The sequence below is a fragment of the Sebastes fasciatus genome, chromosome 12 (genome assembly GCF_043250625.1).
Source record: "Sebastes fasciatus isolate fSebFas1 chromosome 12, fSebFas1.pri, whole genome shotgun sequence".
Classification (NCBI taxonomy): Eukaryota; Metazoa; Chordata; class Actinopteri; order Perciformes; family Sebastidae; genus Sebastes; species Sebastes fasciatus.
Genome location: NC_133806.1, coordinates 23992172 through 24015082, shown reverse-complemented (window position 1 = coordinate 24015082; position 22911 = coordinate 23992172). Strand labels below are relative to the sequence as shown.

General features: G+C 38.8%; 1 protein-coding gene across 5 annotated transcripts in view; it reads right to left on the bottom strand.

Moving 5' to 3' along the window:
- Positions 1-22911, bottom strand: part of adcy2a (adenylate cyclase 2a) — a 65773-nt gene that overhangs the window by 21495 nt on the left and 21367 nt on the right. For all 5 annotated transcript variants that reach the window (XM_074654229.1, XM_074654226.1, XM_074654228.1 and 2 more), the window contains 3 exons: positions 16057-16218; positions 3027-3176; positions 138-286 (listed from right to left, as the gene is read on the bottom strand). In XM_074654229.1, the coding sequence (XP_074510330.1) occupies positions 138-286; positions 3027-3176; positions 16057-16218 (461 nt within the window). The remainder of the gene's footprint in view (positions 1-137; positions 287-3026; positions 3177-16056; positions 16219-22911) is intronic.

The following is a 22911-nucleotide window of genomic DNA, read 5'->3' as shown; positions in this document are numbered from 1 at the left end:
ACCACAAAACCACATTTGGGCTGCACTATTTGTAAATGTGTACTCTTAAACACAGTATGTGTCACATATGTGTCTACAGTAGTTCAGTACAGTACTGCTTCGTCATGTAAGTTGTAATCCAAATAAATAATACATGCCTGACATTAGTGTGTCTCTGGACATAGAGGTTGTGAAAATTGTTTGTGTTCTCAATCTGGCCAAAGTTTGGGCCCTTCAGTCTCTGGATGATCTCAGCTTTCATCACACGGGCAATGTGTGCCGGCAGCAGAGACAACAGGAGACGCTCCTAATGGCAGCAACACAAAGAGAGAAGAAGAAGTAGTACAGGGATGGTCAGGAAGTTTCATATAAGAAATCATCTCTGTGTTGTAATCACACAACAGTGTAATAACAATCCAACAATGCAAAAAGACGCCCAAAAGCTCATTCGTTTTACCTTCAGAGTATTTTCTCACAGAGATTCACTGCTTCATTGCCCCGAAGAATCACTCACTGTTTGTCAGTGGCATGACGCAACATAAGTGTGATTAGAAGTAATGTAAATGCAAAGAACTAAGCTTTAACTTTTGTAACAAAAAAGCTTTAAGATCCAAAGTTTGGATATTTATGTAATCAAAGTATAATCCCCAGGGACCTTGACTTGTCACTGAAAAGGTTTTTACATTTTCAGCAAATTGTTATTTAATTAAATTCAGTCCTAATTTAATTCTGAAGCATCAATCTTTGATGACGGGAGACAAAAAGTTGACACCATTATGTGGCCAGCCTCCATGAAAGCTTCAAGTGTGAAGGTTAATTGGGCACTTCATCGTGTCAGGTTGACTTCCTGTAACTCAAATTAATGATCAACGTAGAAAAAAAACTCTTACAGTGCACATTATTTTACTGACAGCCACCTGAAGACATGCTCAACTGTTACTCACCTCACAACTTTGGTTTTATTTAGTGGTAGCTTAACCATCTCTCTCTGTTTTTCCTCTGAGGCTATACTGTTGGTATTACTTTAAGCCAATCTGCCCAGTAATTAGCAAATAAAACTCCTCTTAGGGTGAGAAAACACTTAATTAAGCCAAAGTCAACTCCAACAAGTTTTCTGCACCATTGATCAGCTCCCTGCACCGCTGCTGAGGCTCACAGGGTTCTACTGTACGTGAAGGAGAGGTCCATGGTGGCTGCTAACAAACGCTGCCAGGGCTTCGGGTTTATGAATTCACATAGTCCCCCCTTGGACCACTCACACCAAAAATGTATGCACTCACTGTACTGCAGGGCACTTTGGATAAAAGCATGCAGCAAACAGCATATATGATGAGCACCCGAGAGAAAATGCACAGTTACTACCATCTGTCGCAGGCAGCAGTAGCACTCCAGGGCTACTGCAAAATGCTCCACCCGAAGGCATTTTCAGCGCCACTCATGGCAGTTGTAGCAACACAAGCTGGATTCACCATAGGGACAACCAGCTCCACCCCAAGCCTGGTCTTTCACAACAACAGCTGGATTCACCCTCATCTGACTGAACCTAAGAGCTTCAACTATAGCAGCTGTGGTAAAGAGATGGCTACATCCCAGGCTCGCACAGTAGTAAGCTTTAATCAACACCTTGCTAGTTTCTTGCAGGAAGCCATGCTGCTCGTAAGCAGCAGCACCACCACCTGTGTTCACCTGCATTCATTGTACTAACCGGTTCCAACTTTACACACAGCACGTGGAGAAAAGCATAAAGGCATACTGTACATACAATGTTGCTGGATGGCTACATATCACGAATAGAAGAAAGTATTATTGGCAAATGATGGCATCTGCACACAAACAGCATCCAAACAAGCTTTTAGAATTTCAAAGGGGTTTAAAAATGATGTGGCAAAGAAATCTCTTTTACAAAGCAATCCAACAAATATTTATGTAGAAAGACAGATTCAGTGAGACAATAACTACAAAATATGTTACTGAATTACAATTACTCTCAATTGTGTGCAGTAGGAAAAAGAAAATAGTCAAGTAACGAATGAGGTCACTCACTATCATAGGTTTCACGAAAATCATATCTCCGGTATTTGAGATATTGTATGTGACCAACGGCACATTTAACAAATGCTGTAGGGTCCCCTTACGTTAAACAACGTAGCTCTGAAAACGATGTAATGGATGCATCACATATAACTGCCTAAAGCTGTATCAATATCCAATCACTATCATCCAAAAAAAATTACGAGGATTGGATGTTCATAGACTCATTTACTGCAATTGAAAATGTAGTTGCAGATGTTCTTATATCTTGTTAATCAACTGCAAAGACTTCAGCCAGCAGCCACAGGACGCTAAAGAGCTTTTACTACAGAGAATTGAACACATGCAGGAGCCTCCAGGGACTCAACATAATCATCACACTAACTGAGGTCATTAACAATTACCACATTCGGTAAAACACAACTCCTGTGTCCTGACAAGAAACCTCTGTGGAGTCCTTCTCTTCCTAAACCACACAGCAATCGAGCACTGACAGCTATATGCAGAGACTAATGGATCGGATGACTCACAAATTTTAGGTAAAATTCTGCAAGCACAGCAAGAAGATAAATGGTAAATGCCTGCAGAGGGAATGTTTAACACCTCTAGGACACAGTGCAGGTGGATGAGACACACATCTAAAAAAACATTAACGTTAAGATGAATGAAGTTGCAGTGAGGATTGTTCCATGAAAAACCAAAATCAGTTATTTTGCTCTGGATTAAATATACATTTTCAAGTCCTGGGTGTGCCATAATGTTTTAATTTATCTACTCTCTCATTTGTTGCCTTACACAGACATTGCCATCATCATCATCATCATCATCATCATCATTACTGCCACACTCTCATTCATCTGACATAATCCATTCCTCATTTGTATACATTTTCATTCCCCATCACTTCCATCATTACTGTAATCAAGGCCATCATCACGACTACATGTACTCAATCACTCACTGTCTGCCTGACTTTCACCGGCTCGCTGGTCATTAAGACTTATTGACCACTTTACCTGTTGTCTCTTCTCAAACTCCAGTTTAATTGGGGACTTGATGCAGTTGCAGGTGTCCTGATAAGTCTGTTTAAGTGCCAACTCCATCAGATGCTTGTGGTACGCCCCCGCCATGTTGCCACACAGGAAAATGATAATATTGGCCAGAATCTGTACGGGAAGAGAGCAGAGACAAAGCTGGTGTTAGATAAATATCAGACAAAAATCATCTTCAAGTAAAATATATTAATGGGTGACAAATAATCCGGCATTTATTTGAAAAAGCATACATTCAACATTACCATCTGTTGGTGTGTTACCTATTGTACATTATTGAATAATGGCAGTACCAGAAAAGCCATTTTATCCCGTTGCCACAGTTAAAAGACAATTACACACCTTAGGATCAAGGATCAAGTCATGAAATAGCCTTTTTCTCATGTTTCAATATGAAAACAGTACAATGCTTACAAGTCCTGGGGAGGCAATGAGATTGTATGACATGGAACCAAGGCTTAAGTAAAACCTCTTAAGTCAGAAATAGGACAAAAGCTTTTCCTTAAGGCCACTAGGCCACTGAGATCCTGCTGTGATGTCAACATCCAGCACTGCACACTGTATTTAAGGGCAATGTGGAATTCATATATAACACAGCTCAATTCATTTTCTTGTGAATCAGTTATTTAAAGGAAACCGTTTCCATGGCACCTCAGAGATAGAGAAATACAGTACAATGGTAAGATAGGGGAATTAGATGTGTGTGACCTCTATGCTACCCCTGCTCAGTTGTTTATTGTGTAAAAATAGTGTCATGTATTCTCCGCATCAGCTTCACTGCCTAATGATGTCGGCACCTCTTGTCTATATATATAAATAGACTTTCCATTCAGGTTCATCGTACACAAAGAGGCCTGTCTGTTTCTCAGTGTTATTACGACAAAAAAAAAAACATACCCACCCGGTATTTATTGTAAGAAGTAGTTTTCCTAATGAGTAGCTAACATTTCTTGACCCACTGTACTACATCTTTGTTAATACATCCAAACTCAGTTTAGTAAAGAGTATTTAGAGTAGGGCTGTCACGATATATATCTATATCTATATAGATATAGATATAGATATATATGTCCCCTGAAATAAATAAATGTGGACTTATGAAATAAAAGTCCCTTGAAACTGAAAATAATAGTAACTTTTTTTTAAATAAAAATATTTATTTATTGAACTATACTGACTCATTTAAATATTCATGTTTACATTTATTTATATATTTATTGCCTCATTTATTTATTTATTTCAGGATTTATTTTATAGCCACATCTATTTATTTCATAGTCATATTTATTCATTCTAGGGCTGTCAATCGATAAAAATATTTCATCAACAATTAATCGCATGATTGTCCATGATTAATCACAAATTAATCGCACATTTTTTTATTTGTTCAAAATGTACTTTAAAAGGATATTTATCAAGTATTTAATACTCTTCTGAACATGGGAGTGGGCAAATATGCTTGCTTTATGCAAATGTATGTATAGAATTATCATTGGAAATCAATTAACGGCACAAAACAATGACAAATATTGTTCAGAAACCCTCACAGGTACTGCAATTAGCATAAAAAATGTGCTCAAATCATAACATGGCAAACGCAAGCCCAACAGGTAACAACAGCTGTCAGTGTGTCAGTGTGCTGACTTGACTATGACTTGCCCCAAATTGCATGTGATTATCAGAAAGTGGGCATGTCTGTAAAGGGGAGACTCGTGGGTACCCATAGAACCCATTTTCATTCACATATCTTGAGGTCAGAGGTCAAGGGACCTCTTTGAAAATGGCCATGACAGTTTTTCCTTGCCAAAATTTAGCGCACGTATGACATGGACATGGATTCCTTAGGTTTTGTAGTTTCATATGATGCCATATCTTCACTCTAGCTTTAAAACTAAGCCCGCTACGACCTCCGAAAGAAATAAGCGGCGTTAAAATGAATTTGCTTAATGCATTAGTATTGCATTAATTTTGACAGCCACTTATATGATATTGAATGAAAAGGCACTCCATAGAAACAAAGGTACATTTGTAGTTCTCTAATTATTGATAGCCGTAACTAAACAACTGTCTATTAACAAGACAATGATATCTCCACATTTGGTACTATCTCAGCTGTATTTGAGCTCAACACTCACATAACATGCTAACCTGTTAATGTTATTATGTTTACACACAACACAGAATTATACACAACTACATTACATAAACATACTCTCTTATACATATTTCCTTGCTCACTCGCTCATTTGTGCACCATGTATTGGATAGGTTAGCTCAGCCCAATATGTCCTGAGACCAAAATTGAACAGGGGGAGATCACTCATTTTGCTGACTTGGGTTTTTTCTTCAACATCATCCCCAGGCCAACATTTTTCCCCCCCACTAGTTTTGAGGAACTAGAATATTAGCAAAGACGTCTCCATTTTTCATCCATTCAACAATTTTGCTTTCCGCTGTGTGCATAGCATTACAGCCTCACGGGGCCACAGGCATTGCAGTATACTGTGCTTTCAGTCTTGCATACACAATTGTGATGCCTAACTCTTCATTCAACAGATAAAAGGAGAAATCTATGATGTATCCATGGCACATACTGTACGTGACGCTTACAAATAAGTCATGCTGTATTGTATTCAGTGGTTTACCAGGAACAGATAAATAGAAAGAGCTGTGACGTCCAAGGACAATTATAAAGATAACAGCAAGCGTATCGCCCCCTGCATGTGTGAAACTCATCGCTTCCACTGTCCCCTTTTTTCAGTCAATATCCCACCCTTACAGCAGAGAATACAAAACAACAAATTGTTGTGTTAAATATGACACAAAGGATAAATGCTTACTCCAAACAAAGCTCTTCACTATACCCACAGAGTGCAAATTGTGATCTGTGAGAAGTGCGGTCTATTCTGTTTTTCATTTCAAAACAGTGCTTCACTTTCATTCACATTTCATGCATCTCTGACGGCAGCACTACACAGGAAGCTCCCTTAGAGAAACTATTATGATAGGAGGTGGCCCAGTGATGACAGGTGAATGTATAAAGACCCAGGAGCCCTAATATCCTTGAGAACATTATTTTGCAATTTAAAGCAAAATGGACAATTTAATGGTTCTCTCCCATCCTATCTTAAAAAAAGAACATTTTCTCCTGCTCCTTCAGCGTCTTTCATACTCTGCCCCATGCTCTCTCTCGTTTCCCTGCCTTGTCTCATTCTCACCAATTTTCCCTTTCACTTGCAGTCTCTGTCTTTCTTTCCAGCATAATGGTGACCTTCTTGTCACACTGACCACTGGCAATTCTCTCTCTCTCTCTCTCTCTCTCTCTCTGTGCCCAACAGATTTACATTACAGCACCAGGAGAATAAGCCGGTGACCTTTTTGCACAAAGAACAAACAGTTTATTTCAGTACTAATACTCAGCGTAAAAAAAGCTCAAGTATGAAACTGCCCCCGTCGTATATTTTCAGCTCACGATAGTTTATGGGAATTGTTTATGTAGTTTATGTACTCCTATCAGTCAACTGCCAGTAGACAACCAGGGTATGTGTAAACTGCATTAAACGATTTATATATCAGTGAATCTTTTTTTTTACACTGTAAATCTATTTAGTCTACACATACATGTATAGTTACGAGTACCTTCCACAGCCTCGCAGCATGGAAATGGCTTCTGTGAACTACTCTATCCTGTCGATACAACTGTATTTCATTAAAATACATTTTATCTGTACTTGACTACATATATATATATATATATATATATCAGCCTAGGCACACAAAGTGCATTATTATCATACTGTCTGTGATGTGTCGGTGTTTTTGTTCCGGTGCTCTGCACAGAGCTGACACCCGCCCGCCCGCTCTCATCCCCGGCTCTGAAGCTCTGTACCCTACTGTTGTCTTGCAAAGGCGGTGGTGTCGGTGGCACGGAGGTCCCCGGGGACCTTCGGTAGACAATGACCTTATATTTGTCATAAATAAAATTGATCCGAATTCATGAATATGTAGGATATCATTACTGACATTCCTGTAATATTAGCTAGAAAGGTCTGGTGTATCATAAGCTTACTACAAGTTTATTTGCATATAGAGCAGGAAAGTGAGATTGGATCACAAGTGGTCACTCAAGACGCATGTGGAGACGCATTCTAATGCCAGGTGTAAACAGACATCCTTAGAGCTGTCCACTTGAGGCTTGAGGTCATATCAACCAAGACGCATGTTAATGCCAGGTCTGAACAGAGCCTTTGTCTTCCAATTCTACCAGCAGCGTCAGTGCTATCACGGTTTCCTTTTGCTAACGGTAAAAACATGACGCTTCCTGCTGTTCCATCCTGAATAATAAGACAATGATTACTCATCAGCACAGTTCAATAACCGTTTCATAACATCTATAAAACAATGAACAACCAATAAGAATAACCAATAACAGATGTATACAATGCCCCTACTGAGAAAACAGAATCTGATTTGTATGTTCAAACACTCGTGCTTTTCTAAATATATACCAGATGAATGTATTAATCACTGTGAATGTGCCTGTCTCTCCTTTTATATTTGACAAAAGCAAACATCAGGGAAAGAGGCTACGTGCATGGGAGGTCTGCTGGCTGGGTTTATTTTCACATCTATTCACTGTATTTGGGACAGACGTCGCTCTCGCTGTCCACTGGATTTATTATCTCCTCTCTGCACATTTCCAAACACTGAAAGTTATTTTCTCCAAATTAAAGGCATTACATTTACAAGCCTGGCTTAGTTCATGACTGTTTATTTTCCATAGAAAGTCTGACAAAACAGTCTGAACTTTGTGCTATACAGAACAGTGTTCAGAGCACAGTGTTCACGTACACTGAATGACTGAAAGCAGGCACAAGAAGATGGACTGGGGCCCTTTGTACGCTGCATTATAAAAAGGGCTTTCAGCGGCACATATATTGTATGCAATATTTTATAATGTCACTTTAAATAACCTTCAAGCATCCTCATATTTTATTGAAAATCCATTCAACTACCCATCCATGCTCTCTTTGTGAGTCTGTCAATTAAAAAATAGTTGCACCAGACAACCCAAAAACATCAGCAAGAAGTACAATTTTGTAGTCCTCATAAGTTACATGTGATGCAAGATGTAAATTATTACTTCTTTGTGGCTGGTGGGGGTGGAGGTGGTGCTGCTCTATTAGCTGACATCTGTTAGACAAGACACTGACAGCGATCCAGGCCATCTCAAAGGTCAGCTGTGTGAATCGGCTGGCTGTGTGAATCATCCGTACCTCACTGGTACCCAATTACAGATAACAGCGGGGTTAGGTGAGGATGGCCTCTAAAGGGCTTTGAGCCCCACTGGTGATTCTGGGATTATCTAAATCAGAGAGCTAAGCCCCTATGTGGGCTATTACGGCTGTTATTATACTACCATGTGTAAAGCAAGACAACTATCTAAGATCACTGTGAAGGTTCTTGTTTTAATGACCTGTTGGCAACAGACATCCAGCAGATGTGCTTTCAGGATCTCTTCCAACAGAAATTACAGGACAAGTACAACTGACTATGACTCAACAGAAAATAAACTTCAACAATTCTCAAGAGAGAAGAATAGTGGGAAACCTAAATCCAGGGTGACTATACTATGAAAATGTGTGGTCTCTCATTGCTTGAAGCTTGATTTTCAAATAAAAGAGGAGAAATGAGAAACCAATGAAAGTTAAATATCAAGTCAGCAAAAACTTTCATTTGGATTCAAATGAAGCCCTACTTCCCCTCAAGCAGGTAATAAGAGTAATGTGCAGATGTGAAATTCTATCAGATAAAGCTTAAATCGAGTGTGAGTGCTGTGATGAATTATTGGTGAACACTCAGCAATTAATCACAAAGAATGCGAATGAAGGTTGTTTTGGGTCTGAGAGGGGAGGTTGTGATATACACACCTGGTGGAAGAATTTCTACTTCTGTGAAACTAATCACTGCTCTGAGTTTAATTCAGTTTGGATAAAATCTGATTATTCCAAAGTTCTAGACATACATTCATTAAAAGAAGTTATTGAATTGAAAATGAGACCATGATATGTTTTATCCATAAAGAGCATTCATCTGCTGTAAAGCAGAGCTCTGTAAAAAATACTAAAAGACTAAGTATATATTTACATCAAGTAGCCAGATTGTTCTTCCCACATTTTAGTAAAAGATAAGAATATAGTTTTGGGAAAAAACATCACTGTTGTACACACTCCATGCAAAAAAAAAAGTGTAATTAAATATTTCTAAATATGACAACATGCACATAGTAAATCTGGACCCAACAGGGAGCATTCACCTCTTCAACAAATGAGCCGGTTCATTAAGACTCCAATGAGCCAGCACTGTAAAGTTTAATGGACTTGACAAAGTGGAGATGTCAGCATGGTTCCCTCTCACTTAATACCCCCTGGGCAGTTTGTATGCACACTGGAGCAATGCGCAAGACTGTCGACATTTAATGGGTGACATTTACAAATCTTTGGTAGGATAAACTGGTGGGTTTTTTTTCTGCATATTGCTGAGCTGAACTAAAGTCAATTAAAACTCCCAACATACCACGAATGCATGCATACTGAATGTGTGTCAGTCTATGTGCCTGTTTGCATGCACGTGTGGGCTTTCAAGGGAATAGTTTGACATTTTGGGAAATAAGCCGATTCCCTTTCTTGCGGAGAAAAGATGAGATTAACACTCACACACCTTCATGGTAAATATGTAGCCAGCAGTCAGTTAGCTGAGCTCAGTTTAACACTGGAAACAGCTAGTCTCATCTGCTTAACACCCAAAGCGTAACAAACGATATGTTGTGTTTTTTACGGAGAGTTTGGGTGTTTCTTGGCCAGGCACAGTTACCTCCTGGAGTCTTGCCATCACCGTGAGGTTGCCAGGCAACCAGCGTGGACAATGGATGCTGGCGCTAGCTTCGGTGGATTTCCTTATCTAACTCTCGGCAAGAAAGCAAAGAAGCGTATTTCCCGAAATGTCAAACTGTTCCTTTAAAAGGGCCTTGAGCAACAAAGTAGATACTAATTGATGTCCACAAGGGGTTTCAGGATTCAGCTGTTATCCGTCTTTAGCCAAGTAGGCAGAGAAAGACAACATTCTTTGTTGCCATTGGCGTGGTTAAAGATAATCTAAAGCTGCCTGATACAAATAAAGTCTTAGGCTGTAAAATGTTAGACAGGGAATCATCACTGAAACAGTTACGGGCTAAATGGAGCACATCAACAACAGTTTGTAGGATAACTAGAAGAATTAAGATAAAACCAGCTGGCTGCAAGATCTTGAAGATGTTAGTGCCTCTTAACAACAGCAGCCGTTTCAGGGAGAGCCCAGGATTTCTCATTAATCTACTTCACCAACTTCTTCCCAAAAGATTACAGTACCTGAACCAGTGACCTTAACATCCCCAACTCTGTAAGCAACTAATGAAAAATGCATTCAGAGAGATATTTTGTTCACAATTCAAGTTGGAGTGTACTCAAAATAACACATGTAAGGATTTGCCTTTGGGTTTCTGAGTTGTTGGTCAGACAAAATAAGCAATTTGATGGCAGCTCGGGCTCTGGTAACATGGGATAGACATTTGTGGACTAAATTATTTAGATTTTTGATTTAGAAACATCAAGGAGGGGACCAATTTGGAGTGCTCCTATAAGTATCTGGCTGTAGAAAAAACATAATTAACTGCATATCTTTAGCATAGTCATTTAAATTGACATTGCTACTGGCTAAAGCAATTTAATCTCTGGACAAATTACAGTGTCAGAAAAAGTCTTCCATTCAATGTCCAACCAGAGGTAATTATTCAGTCAGATAATGTAATAAAGTCAAAAAGCGTGTTATCCAATTTGCCATCTGATTGAACAGCAAGTTGTAGTGCCACAAATCCATCAGCCTCGCCTTGGCAAATGCTTCACTGAAAGCTGGAGAGGTTTTCATAGCTGCTGTCCAGTGGTTACCCTCTGACAAATACGCCTTAGAGCATCCTGTCACCCAACCTGACCGCTCTTATCTAAAAAAGGAGCATGTAAGCCTGAGCCTGTCCCGACACAAAGGGTTGAAGAGACACTGGCGTTTTGCCAGCGACACACAGAAGAGGAAAATGCATGCATGCACTCTCTCCGTCTGACGCACACAAAAGCACAAATATACAGTAGGCACACACAGACACACACATGCTGAACACAAAGGAGTTGGAAATATGGATAAAATCCTCTCTGACAAATAACATTGAGACGTGTCACAATATAGTTCATTTTCTGGAACTAAGTAGCTGTTAATGGACAAAAACAATTTGTTAATCCAGCAAATTAAATAATTAACAATTTTAAGTACATCATCACATTGATGCAAAATTAATATAAAAATCCAATACTGCCATAAAGCAGTCCTGCTCCTTGTTTTTCAACATTGCCCATAATGACCCGATACAACCACTGATATTAAAGACATCGTTGGTACGGTAGAAAAACTATACAAATTGATAGTGTCACTATATATGTTGTCATATTGCCCTGCGCTACTGTACACAGGCATCTAACACACATAATGTACATGCTGTGCCTTACTACAAGAATTCATAATGATACCCAAAAAATGTTATAATGGAAAGAGGTACGTATGGACCGCAGATACGTGTCGATGTATTTTTGTTTCTATGCACTGTATCTCACTCACTCACTCACTCAAAGCTGCACACAATAGAGAGACACTACTTCATGTCAACACACAAAAACATACAGTCCATTATGCATTTGGATATCTGCGATAAGCTTTCAGATAACAGTTGATTTATTAGTGTTTGCTGTTCAGAAAGACAGATTGCAAATTTGTCCAATTACAAGACACATCGCTGTTTCATAAGGATCGTTACCTCACACAGGCTATTGCATTTCAGTTGGTCTAATATTACTAGTGTTTAGCATGGGCGAGAGACACTTATAAAAGATACATTACAGTAAGTAGATTACAGTTAACTGATAAATAATTCTAATGGGCAAAGTAACAAGCCAATCTGGCTGGAGCTAAATAAAATTGTAAATGTTACTGCATCTGTCTGAAGTGCTCTTACGCCATAATAATTGGCATCTATTACAATAATATAAATGAACACAGTGTTACGATGTGTTGTAGAAACACTGCCCGGTCAGGAGCTGTTTTAAACTACTATACAAACATAGATACTGGTTACTGGAGAAAAAGAATGAGGGCTTTTAATTCCCCATGGTGCTGTAAGTGAGTGGCTTGTTTTAAGACCAGGAATAAAAAACACAGTGTAGCTACAGTCAGGATTGCAGGGACAACACATCCGACCTCCAATGTCTCTCTACTATTATTGAGTTCATGGGGTTTATTATTTTCAGTTTTATTTTGAGAAATATACAACGGTATGGGGTCCCATTTTTTCTTCCTATAAAAAGGGGGCATTTTTGAAACTCTGTGCCAGCTGGTCTTAAACTATTGACACCTACAAAATATACACAATCAAATAAAAATGTAATCATTTATAAAAATGTATTTTTCATGGTGATTTTTTTCACTTTTATATATATTTTAAACATAACATGTGAACATGTGAACACGTGAAGGCAGGGTTGCTCTTGACTCCACATACTAGCTACACACATACTGGATTTGTACCACAATACATCATGCCTTATTCATCCCCGGTCATCGTCATAACCACAAATACAGACTTGGCACTAAGCAGAGTCAACAAACTGATGAAAAACAACATGACCGTCATTGACAACAAACAAAATGCGGATAACGAAACATAGAGCAGCCAGGATTTGGCGGCGTCTGTGTTTACTAGTGGGCATTTCGTTTCTTGGCAATGTCACGTCTTGCCCAGCATGCCATCTTGACTGCCGATTGAGCAGCAATCTGTCTCCTTCCAACAATGCCTTTGTAACTTGACACACGCGGACTGTACGAAATATTATAAATGCTTTCCTAATGTGTCTGTCACAATCATCAGGTAAAATAAAATAGCCACTAACAATAAAATATCTTCAAAAGGAGTCACATCCTTTATTTTAATTCAGTCCGATTTGAAGTGTTTTGTTTTCTCCTCTTCTCTGCCTGTCATTCATTCAAAGTCCTCCAAATTCTTGATCAACAATTCCCACTTCAAACATTACAGTGTAAATACTACCTATCATAGCATTTGCACAACTCTACAACAGCTCTATCAATGTACTTTTTGGCATACTTCTACAAAAATGATCTGAATAAGATACTTTTTCCCTTCTCACCATGCATGTTGTCTGTTCATTAACGCTGGTCATCACTGTCATTTGTTTTATGTCATTTCCATTGTCTTGACTTTAATTCTGTCTTCGATTTCGGTGTCTTTGTCTGTCACACTTGACATTGACAACAACACTGGCCAAGTAGTCTATTTATTGTCAACATTATCCTCTCTCAAATTCATGGCACAGAAATTAAATACTATATTTTAATTCAGCTGCTGTCACGTGTTATTTTCTAATTAAAGACTACCGTTCTTTAGTATATGCAGTATAGTGCAAACATATATAATTAAAGTATAAAATGTCACATATAAATCAAACTATAAAAAAAACTATATACAAGAGTAAACTATTTGAGGAGCACATTTTACCATTAACCATTTGAACCCATAAAAATGAACAAGGGGGAGTTTTGATATGTGAAGATCTTTTAATTGGGAAAAAAACAGACTGTTTCACTTTTACTTCCTTAGTGGGAAGAAATTCTAAAACATGCATCCTGGTATTTTGTTTTGCTAAAAACATATTGTAATGATGGAAATAACATAAATAATGAATTGCTCTACAATTAAAGTAATAAGTAATTCATATTTCCAACATCCTTTTTTATGCTTTCACACTTAACTGATACTATCCAATATTTCTACAAGGGAGATTCTCTCAGAGGACACTCCTCTCTGGCAGATTTTCCACTGGAATTATGCTGACAGGCAAACTGACCTGATGCACAAGAGGAGCTGGCAGATAGTGACCATGTAGCATACAGCCACAGGCTGCCCAGATGCCAGTATGCCCATGCTACAGTTACACATGAAAGAAAAATAGACCAAATAACAGGCCATCACGGCCGAGTTCACAGAGGCAATAGAGAATGTTTGTGAAGGTTTAAGAGTAGAGAATAGAGAGAGACATGAAGATACAGGCACAAGAGAACCATATTCAAGTACCAGGATAGAGCTCTAGCTGCACAAGCACTCTATTTATTGTCATTATGTTCATCATTTTGTAAGTCTATGTAACACAAGAGATGTTTTCCTGTTATCTGAAGGACAGTATGTCTTTTGAATACGAGACTATAAATGGAACTTTTGATTTATTCTTGAAGAGAGATAGGTTAGTGTTGTCCTCATGCTTGGAGAGGCTTTTAAAGCTCACTCAACCAGCAATTGTTACCCAAAAGCTGGACTGCTGAATACAGGTTATCAATCCTTTAAGCCTGCAAATAATCTTAGTATAGAAAATTGTACCATGAAGATGAATAACAATTTATGATAAATTATATGTATAGAAACAATTTAGTCAGACTGTGATTGAGCAACCGGACTGACAAACAGCAATTCACACAGAAAAGGCGTAGAGAAGAGCAATTTACACGTAGGAGGTCGCTGAGATGAGAACATGATATAATAATAATAATTACTAAACCTTTTTGTATGCTAAACAATGCCCTTTGTGGCTCTGAAACATTATATTGCATCCTGGACTGAAATCTATGATGATCAGTGAGGTGTGGATTCTGACACATGTTTGTTAAAACTAATGTTTCTTTTATGCATTAGATGGATTTAGCCATAGGTGTATTGGCATTATTGACTTTTGGAATCTGGTTTGACTGAGCTCAAATTAATTAAAAGTCGGCATTAGCCAGATAATTGGTTTCCTGATATTGCTATTTCTTCCAGCATATGCCATCTGCCTGAACATTTTGCGCTTGAAACAGTAACACTGCTGGAAATAGGGTGACCTTTTAATAAAGTATAAAAAACACATTAGAATTTCCATCACTCACCTGCTGTGCTAAATCCGTTTTAGTTTAAAGGTCACATTTGTTTGTTTGCTAAAAATACAGACTGCATGATTAAAATGAGCAGAAATGAGCAGAATGGGAAAGGAAGGAAAAACAATCCCATTAAGATTCAATCTGGATAATAAAACAAAACAAATGAACAACAAGAGCAGTTACACTTCTCATGAAGTATAGATGAGGCAGAATATAGTGCAGCTATTTCTAACTCGGACAATATTTAATATTTACAGTGCCGTACAGTGTATGTTTATGATGTTTCATAAGACCCCTGACAGAAAACTAAACTTGGATCTCTGTTGTTGGCAGCAGGATGCCTGTTTGCAGAGTGTAAACCACTTCATGTATGTTTGTTTGCTTCAAGTACAGGGAGCCCCTTCAGTGTCTATTAGAAAGCAGCGCTCCCTGGGAACTGGAGGTACGTAAACCTCTACAGGGAATACAATACACAGCAAAAACTTAAACCCAGGTTGAAAATATCCAAAAGGAGTCTTCAAGCGTTCTTTATCAATATGTTGTTTTCTTAATGGTTAAAGGTTAATGACTAGTACATGACAATACAGGTCCACTGAATGTTAGTGAATGAATCAAAGAAAACAATTCCTATCTTTTCTTGGCTGGGACCAGTTACCAACTCCAGGAAGTTATTGGTCCCGGCAAGGAAATAGTCCAGCACATAAGCCCCACATAAAACTCTCAGCAGGAAAGTAAATATTTCTGTTGTGACACACAATTATACACTAGTCAAGACACTAATTAATAAAGATTAATGAATAAATAAATTGTGGTGTGTGCATATTTCGAGGATAGTCTCTGTTCTATTGTCTATCAATGTGAGAGAAGAAGAAGAAGAAACCTTTATTTGTCATATACATGCTCCTAATTAACAAACACTTGTGTTTGATCAGCTTACCTGCCACACGACTGGTTCCATGTGATCAGCTGTGGTGGACAGGCAGACACTCAACACAATGGTGTGGGAGGCGGAGGTCAGGACGCTGGCGATGATGGCGTCCCGCATAGAAAACGGCAGCATGGTGTAAACCACAAACACAATGAACAGGAAGAATGACACCTGCGGAGAGAGAGAGAGAGAGAGAGAGACACATTTATGACACACCTGCAGAGGAAAGCGGAAAAGAGAGAATGAGAAAGAGAGCAAGAGAGATGGATGCACAAGAAAAGAAAATACAGACAGGAATAAAATATCACTGTTGACAGTCCTGTGGGGAATGAAAGAGCGTGACCCAAATCTGATCACCGCCAACACTGCTTGCTAAAGTGAAGTTTATTTATGTACAGCTGCATCAGGAAGCATCAAAAATATATAAATAAAGAATATAAAAATCAGGTCGGCTCGGGGAGGTATTCGATGTCAAGCTAGAGACTAAATTAAAAAAGAGAAAAGGAAGGAACATATATTTGTGCCATTAAACTTATTGCAGTGTTGTGCACTAAACTGTCAATCCAGTGTAACATTAGCCCCGTTTCCATCAAGAAGTTCCTGGTAATTTTAGTCCTGGGACTACTTTTTAAGGAACTAAAAGGTTCCTTCAGCCCATTGTTGTCTGTGTTTCCATATTGGTCTTAAGACCAGCAAAGATTAGGCAAATTAATCCCCTGACATATGAAAATGCAATGACATGGGACGAGGCCTGATAGCGGTCGCAGTGGTAAACACACTCCTACAGCCTATAGTTCAGTGTGACCGCCTGTTTCTTCTAAAAACAATTAAAAAAAATAGAAAGAAAAATAAACCTGTGATGACATTTACTGCTGCATAGTATTTACTGATACACACTGGATGTAATGAATGAAATACAGAGGAGGAAAATTAAACTAAGAGCGTCTGTCTCCACAGTAAATGATCTGTTGAGTGTTTAATTATTTATTTGTGCTTTAGAATGTAATCCCCGTGAAACTATCAGAAAATAACTGTTCTCTCATTCACAGCACCATCGCGCTGTCTGTTTCTTCTACCGCTCGTCCTCTTTTTCTGTCTTTATTTTTTTTAAATGAGGAAGACGACAGCAAAGCCTAACTTTACTTTTAATGTTATCAAACAAAGAGAAATTATTTCCCTACATCCTAAAATGGTCCTTAATAGACACTAGAGTACTTCCTTGTCTATGAATGAAATACTACACAAGTTGAAGCCATTGAAGCAGCGGTGCTGTGTGTGTTTCACCGATCAGCAACGGTCATCCAACCACGGCCTTTTTTGGGGTAAGAAGTACCCGGAAAATGTCCCCGGATCTTAATTAAGACCCTGGTCGCTGCGGTCGAAATGCAATGTTTTCCTCAAAAGGTTCCCCAGTATCGGGGGAAAGTTCCTGCGGTCGAAAAAGCGGCTATTCTTAGTGTCTTCGGCTTACCTAAGCTTCCTTGATTGCAAGAAGCAGAAAATGGGACAATCAGCTCTCACACTTCAAACCTGACACCTCTAAAGTAGCATGTAGAGTGCTTCCCTTTTCACCCAAGCTCCACACACACACACACTTCTGCTCCAGGGTTAAAGCAGCTCATCTGCTGTGGTGAATGGATAGAAAGAGGCTAGTGTTCTCACAGACACACAGCCAGGTGCCAGTTAACCTTTCTTGGGTTATTTGCTGGGCCAGTTGGAAAGCGAGGTTAGGATATGGGGGCGGGGGGGGCGGGGGGGTGGTGAGATGGGAAGAGGAAAGGAAGCAAGAGAGAGGGAGTGCAATTGAGAAACAGAACCTCCTCTGTTTAGGCTTGGGTGACTAACACAGTTCCACACTGCTACTTTCTTAATGGCCAACTATGGTGGTAAATGCAAATGGTAGCACATATCAAGGCATCATTTGTTCCCTTTAAGACAATGCTTTATTCATGTTTAAGTTAAAATTGTGCTCAAATGAGTGATATATCTTCTGCATTTGTAGACCTCCTGTCGCTTCACTGCAGACAAAAGTAGGACATATTTACTAATTAGTCTAATCATAATCTTCAATGCGGATTCTTTTTTTTTCTCAAATTGTAAATAATAATGGAAGACATGATAAAACAAAATGCTTTACAGTAATATTACAACCATCTTATAGATCTACTGTGCAGTTGACACACTGTTTTTCTGTTCACCAGCAACAATTTGAAAACAAACTGTAGTATTAGTGCAAAACATAATAGATGATATTCAACTTACAATGCCCATTTAAAAAAAAAAAAAGGAAATCAATGTTTTTCCTGCATAGATAGTTGCTGGCAATTGCCAAAGTGGGCCAAAATGGAAAACTGATATTTGCTGCAAAATGTGTTTGCTGATTAAATTTCAAAGCTTTCTCATGTTCTGCTTTTGGTTGCTACATGACAGTGTGATCAGCAAGGAAAGAGATTGTGACCGCTAATCTTCCAAAAACAGAGGGTAAGAAGTCAAGTGAAAGCAACACGTGGAGGTCAGCATGATGCACCAGAAAAGTTAACACTTCAAACTGAAAGTTAAAACTGCTGACTCCGCGAGTCATTTTCTCAGGTAAAACAAATGTTATTTAGTAACCTTTAGCAAACAGGCACGATTTGCTATTTAAATACCAAAGCAGTGCGTGTACCAGCGGCCGGTCAATAGAGGACGCACCTGCAACACCCCACACCAGCCACAAAGCTTAGTCAGCAAGCATAATGAAGAGCCGTCATATGTAGCTGCTGTAATCTTGGAAAAAACGTCTACCAATCACTGCCTCGAGGTCCGCTTGGAAAGAACCAATCAGATGCCTCCCTGCCTCCCTGCTCGTTCTCTACCCTTGGCGCGCACCAGCCTGAACTCGATGCTACATTCAAATGATGCTAGCTTTCCAACATCGTCGACTCCATCTTTAAAATGGGCTCAGGCTGACCTTTAAGGTGGACAAGCTTATTCTCATTTTAGTGACAAGCCGTTGTCCAGAGTTTACTCTGCACCCCTGGCGGAAACCCTGATTTAGCTGTTGAGTAAATGTAACAATCTTCTATAGAGTCAAAGCTCAGTGCATCAAGCTAGAAAAACAAAATTGCTAGTGTGTAAGCAGAAGCCCTGCCTGGCCTGTAGCCCCAACCAAATAAATAATTATCAATACAACAGAACTTGTTTTAAGGCGAGGGTCTCGCTGCAGAGCTCAAGGGTTTTAACAGATAATTATAGAAGTTCACCTACGTACCTACAGTACAAGTATACATTTTACCTTGGCTTTAAAAATTGTGCCACATCAAAATGAATGTGTTCATTATATAAAAATAAAAAGGTTTAAAACTACTGATTGTGAATTTAGACAATTAAATGAAGTAATACTGTACATACTGTACATTCAATGTTTTATTGATCACTACACACTTTATATATGGCATCATTCAAGCTGAAGGTGGATGTCACTCACTGGCCAGTGTAGTAGGATCTTTTCATAAAATACCAGTAGCACCTTGATATTATTGACAACCTGATATATCACTCTAACCATAATTCCCTGCATGACGGCTGCAATCCTTTGCCAGTAATTTACCACACTATGGGGATGAAGAAGGAATCAGAGCAAAAAGAATCACTTTCAATAAAGATTATGTTACGCTCATACCTTCAGTTGGTCCATCTTTTTTTCTGAACAAACAACAGAAGGCCACTCAAAACAAGCCATTATTTTTAAGATTACATAAAGTGTAGTTTAGCTGAAATGTAGAAGATGGTAACAGACATTTCTTTGAAATTGTCACCATATCAATTGTTACAGACGTTGAGCAAAATCTATATATATATTAATACTTGACACTTGTATTAACAACAGCATAGGGCTCTGAATCTACTGTGGAGGGTACATGTTTGGTGTATATTTTGTTCCACAGCGTCAATAATAAAGATTTGAAATAAAGTAACATTGATTTTTATATTAGAAAACATTAACATATACGGTATACACCATGTTTAATGATCCATCCAGTATATTTCCTCTTTTTATATGACTGTTGAAGTGTTGGACTGTCTCCTCAAACATAAATTCTGAAGGCTATTCTGCAGGAATGATGCAGCGTTTCTTAGTGTTTGTCAACAGCTATAAAAAAAAGAAGCCGATTATCACAGTAGTGCATCATATTTTCGAATAAAGCATGCCCCTCAAGTCTATTCCAAACACCAACACAATAATACTGTACTGAATGTCAAGAGCCTTGAAAATGCTGTTCGACACATCATCACATTGACAATGAAAGGTTTTTATGATTATGTCCTACCTGTGTGACAAACTGTCATGCCTAAATGAGCAGCAGGTGTACTGCTGGTTGCTGCTTTTATTTCCTGTGGTCTTTACAGAGCAGGAAACAATGTCAAATGGCTTATTATAAACTAAGACCTTGTGGTAACACACATGGCAGTCCATGTTTAAAGCTGCTGTGCGGGTTTTTTAATATGATTCATGAATATAATAGAAATACATTCTATATATAGTCTGCAGTCTATTATCTTATCGAGAACTGACAAGCAGCAACACCCTGAAGTGACCTCTTTTTTTCTTTGCTATTTCTTGTGAGAATTCTATCTGTCAATCATAAAAGGTTGCAAATAATCGCTAGAAACATATTTCTATACATAATGGGATTTGCTTGGAGGTATTATTATACTGCATGATAGATACAATCACGCATGATCTAGGACTATGTGTAGTAGGCACATTGTACATCTAAAACAGACCACATAAGCAAAACATATCTACATGCCGCTGAATTGACTTAAAGGGTGGGTCCATTATTATGATTATTTTTAGGTTTTTATACCATTCTGTAGCTTCCCAGTGGTGTTCCTTCTGTATACAAATCTGAACATTCAAATTTTGTACGTATGGATGTTTTAGCATCCAATTGCTATTTTCCCAAGCCCTTCTAAAAATGTTTTCCAACGTGACCTGACGTAGGTTTCTGCATGATGACATTGCTACATATATATATACATATATACTTATCCATAGTCAGTGTATTACTGAACGTTACAGTAACTTAGATGGCGATCAGCATGCTCCAAGTTTGGAGAAGCAGACAAGAGTACCAGCACGGAAGCTAAGCAATGTACTGCTGTGGACGCCACATTAGTTCGGATCCGAAAGTCACACAATAACACAAACTAACCGATCGAGGCAGAGGTAGAGCAGCAACTCCCGTGTTCTGCGAGGTGAAATTACTGTTTTTGTCAATGAAAGCTGGCGGCTTTGAAGAAAGCAATATAACAGTTTTAGTTCCCCATCAGAACGTGCTGTCTGATGGCAAGCTAGAGCGGTGAAAATATTCTAAATATAGCATACACTTAAACTGATATCTTTAGATGGACCTATTTAAAGTGGTTAAAATAAATTTTGCTGCTGCTCCCATCCACAGCTGCTTTACCTTTCCATCAGTGTCCTAACCCTGTGCAAAAGCACCCAATGATTAGCCAGCACACAGGATCCCGCTTCTTGGTGTCAACCTGAATATCTGACCATTTCTTACGAAAGTCTGTAATGATTTGCCTCTCTGGGCTGGCACGGGTCACTGCTGCTTTGGCATTGTGCCACCAATTTCTCTTATTGGATCATGGCAGAACTATGGCCACCAAACTGTACAGCCCCTCAGCCCAACCAACCTTTGCAGCAACTGTCTTTTTTTTCATCTGCAGTCTGGCATTTCCATTTCACTACTATTTAAGCTGTTTACATGACTGCATAAACCAATAGCTCCCTGTAATCCCTTCTGCATGACCCAAAATATCATGTTGAGTATCCAGAGAAAAGAGTCTGTTCTGTTTTTGTTTTTTAACCAAGCAGGGATAGTGCAAAATATTTGAGCCCAACAACATTTACACAGCTCTTGCCTTCGTGCATCTTGCCAGCTTTGCACCTACAAGAATAGCTAGTTGGCCTGTCACAGCCCGGGGGTCACGTTCAGGTGCACGCAGCCGCACACAGAATACACGGTATGTCACAAGCGTGAGTTCCATCCGAAAACTTTTAGCTGTACACCGTTAGCTGCATATGCTGAGGTTAGCCCAACAAGCGGATTGGCGTGCGAGTCAGTCACACTAAAGAGAGCACGAATGAAACACCGGAGCTGGAAGACTCGCCTGTGGGTTCCCGGTCAGCTACAACAGCAACAGAGAGTTGTGTATAAGATAAGGAGGTATGTCAGCGTTGCTCCACCATTGTAAGGGATGTGAATGGAAGCACATCCAAGATGTTAAAACACATTCGAAAGCATCACCCAGATGTGCCGACCACTGGAATGACAGATGTTTGGGTGCTTTGTATGTTTAAATATAGGCAAGGTGGAACTAATTGAAACACTATGTGTTTGAGGAAAAACTAAACAATCAAGTGCAAGAAATCACATTTAAATTCAAAGAGGTGAATTCAGAACAAATACATTGAGCTACATGGTTTTCAAAGTAAAATATTTCAATGCTATGAATTCAGTGGTGTTTAAATTGCAATATGTAGTATTAAGTGGCTGCTAGAATTCAAATACATATGTCATATAAATCAAATTTCTATAGTGGTCCTTTATCTATTATGTTTGGTGATTTAAGGGATGATGAAAAAGGAAAAGACCTGAACAACATCATCATTGTGATGGGGAAAGCATTTATATTTAAAGCTATAAAAAGACAGCAATTAAACACTGAACGTTGCAAAATGTTTTTGAAACATCAGTGGGTTCTGGAGAAGGATTTTAATAGAAATAAAGAACAGTATATCATTTTTGAGCGTGGGTGGGATACTTTGAGTCAGGGTGAGGATTGGAGTTAAACAAAATTAATAAATAA